This window comes from Gavialis gangeticus, unplaced genomic scaffold (assembly GCF_001723915.1).
Source record: "Gavialis gangeticus isolate Ggan-Ray unplaced genomic scaffold, GavGan_comp1, whole genome shotgun sequence".
NCBI lineage: Eukaryota > Metazoa > Chordata > Crocodylia > Gavialidae > Gavialis > Gavialis gangeticus.
In genome coordinates this window covers 3,733,108-3,734,030 of record NW_017728996.1, presented here as the reverse complement: position 1 = coordinate 3,734,030, position 923 = coordinate 3,733,108, and the positions used below count along the sequence as shown (strand labels likewise).

General features: G+C 62.5%; 1 protein-coding gene across 1 annotated transcript in view; it reads right to left on the bottom strand.

Moving 5' to 3' along the window:
- Positions 1 to 156: 156 nt before the first annotated feature.
- Positions 157 to 923, bottom strand: part of CLN6 (ceroid-lipofuscinosis, neuronal 6, late infantile, variant) — a 17,940-nt gene continuing 17,173 nt past the window's right edge. Inside the window, exon 7 of the mRNA XM_019503804.1 lies at positions 157 to 539. Within this exon, the coding sequence (XP_019359349.1) occupies positions 251 to 539 (289 nt within the window). The 3' untranslated portion in view covers positions 157 to 250. The remainder of the gene's footprint in view (positions 540 to 923) is intronic.

The window sequence follows — 923 nt, the reverse complement described above, 5'->3', positions numbered from 1 at the left end:
CCCAGCCGCGGTGGCCCTCGCCGGCCTCATGGCAGCAGGGAGGAGCATGGCTCTGGGCAGGGGAGCAAAGGCAGCACGTGCTGCAGGGTGACGGGTCAGGGGGCGGGGAAACTGGCCGTGCCCAGGCCCAGCTCACACATCACGCGCCTCCTGGCGGCTGTTGTCAGGAGTTTATTGGAAACACGATGACGTTAGAAAACTAGGCTTTCCCCCCCTCCTTCCCCCAAACCACAGCCAAGCTGGGGGGGCACTAAGGCCCTGCCTTGGGCGCTTGCAGACTGCTCACGTGCAGGGTGTAGAAGGCCCAGGGCTCGGGGATGTAGATGACGCCGGGATACTTCTTCCTGAGGATCCTGTCGTTCCACAGCCAGCCCACCCAGGCGGCGATCAGGACCAGGGTGACGATGAAGGAGTAGAAGAGGAAGAGGCCGTTGCTGTCCAGGACGAGCCCCTTGCGCTTCTGGTGCATCACAAGGGCCATCATGGCGAAGAACGTAAAGATGTAGAGGATGAAGATCTGTCCTTCCGTCACCAGGTACCTGCAGGGCGGAGCCGGCGTGAGGGGCAGGGGGCTTGACCCTCCTCGAGCTACGCAGGGGGCAGACTGGCCGCCCCGCTACCCCCCCGAGAGCCAGCTGCATGGGCAGAGGTGGCCTTGAAAGGGCTTTAGACCGGCCAAAACAGCCACTAGCAGGTGAAATGGGAGTGGGGAGAGGGGACAGGGTGCTCCAGCACTGATCTGGGCCAGGCGCTCAGCTGCCAGGGCTCAATGGACCCGGGGAACAGGCCCCAGTGTCGCTCCTGGCTTTCGTGTACTACTTTCATGTCACAAAGGAGGTTGGGCTTGTTTAGCCCCACTTCAGAGATGGGAAAACTGAGGCCTCGAGGTCATCTGGCAGAGTTGGGAACCAACGCAGCTGCCC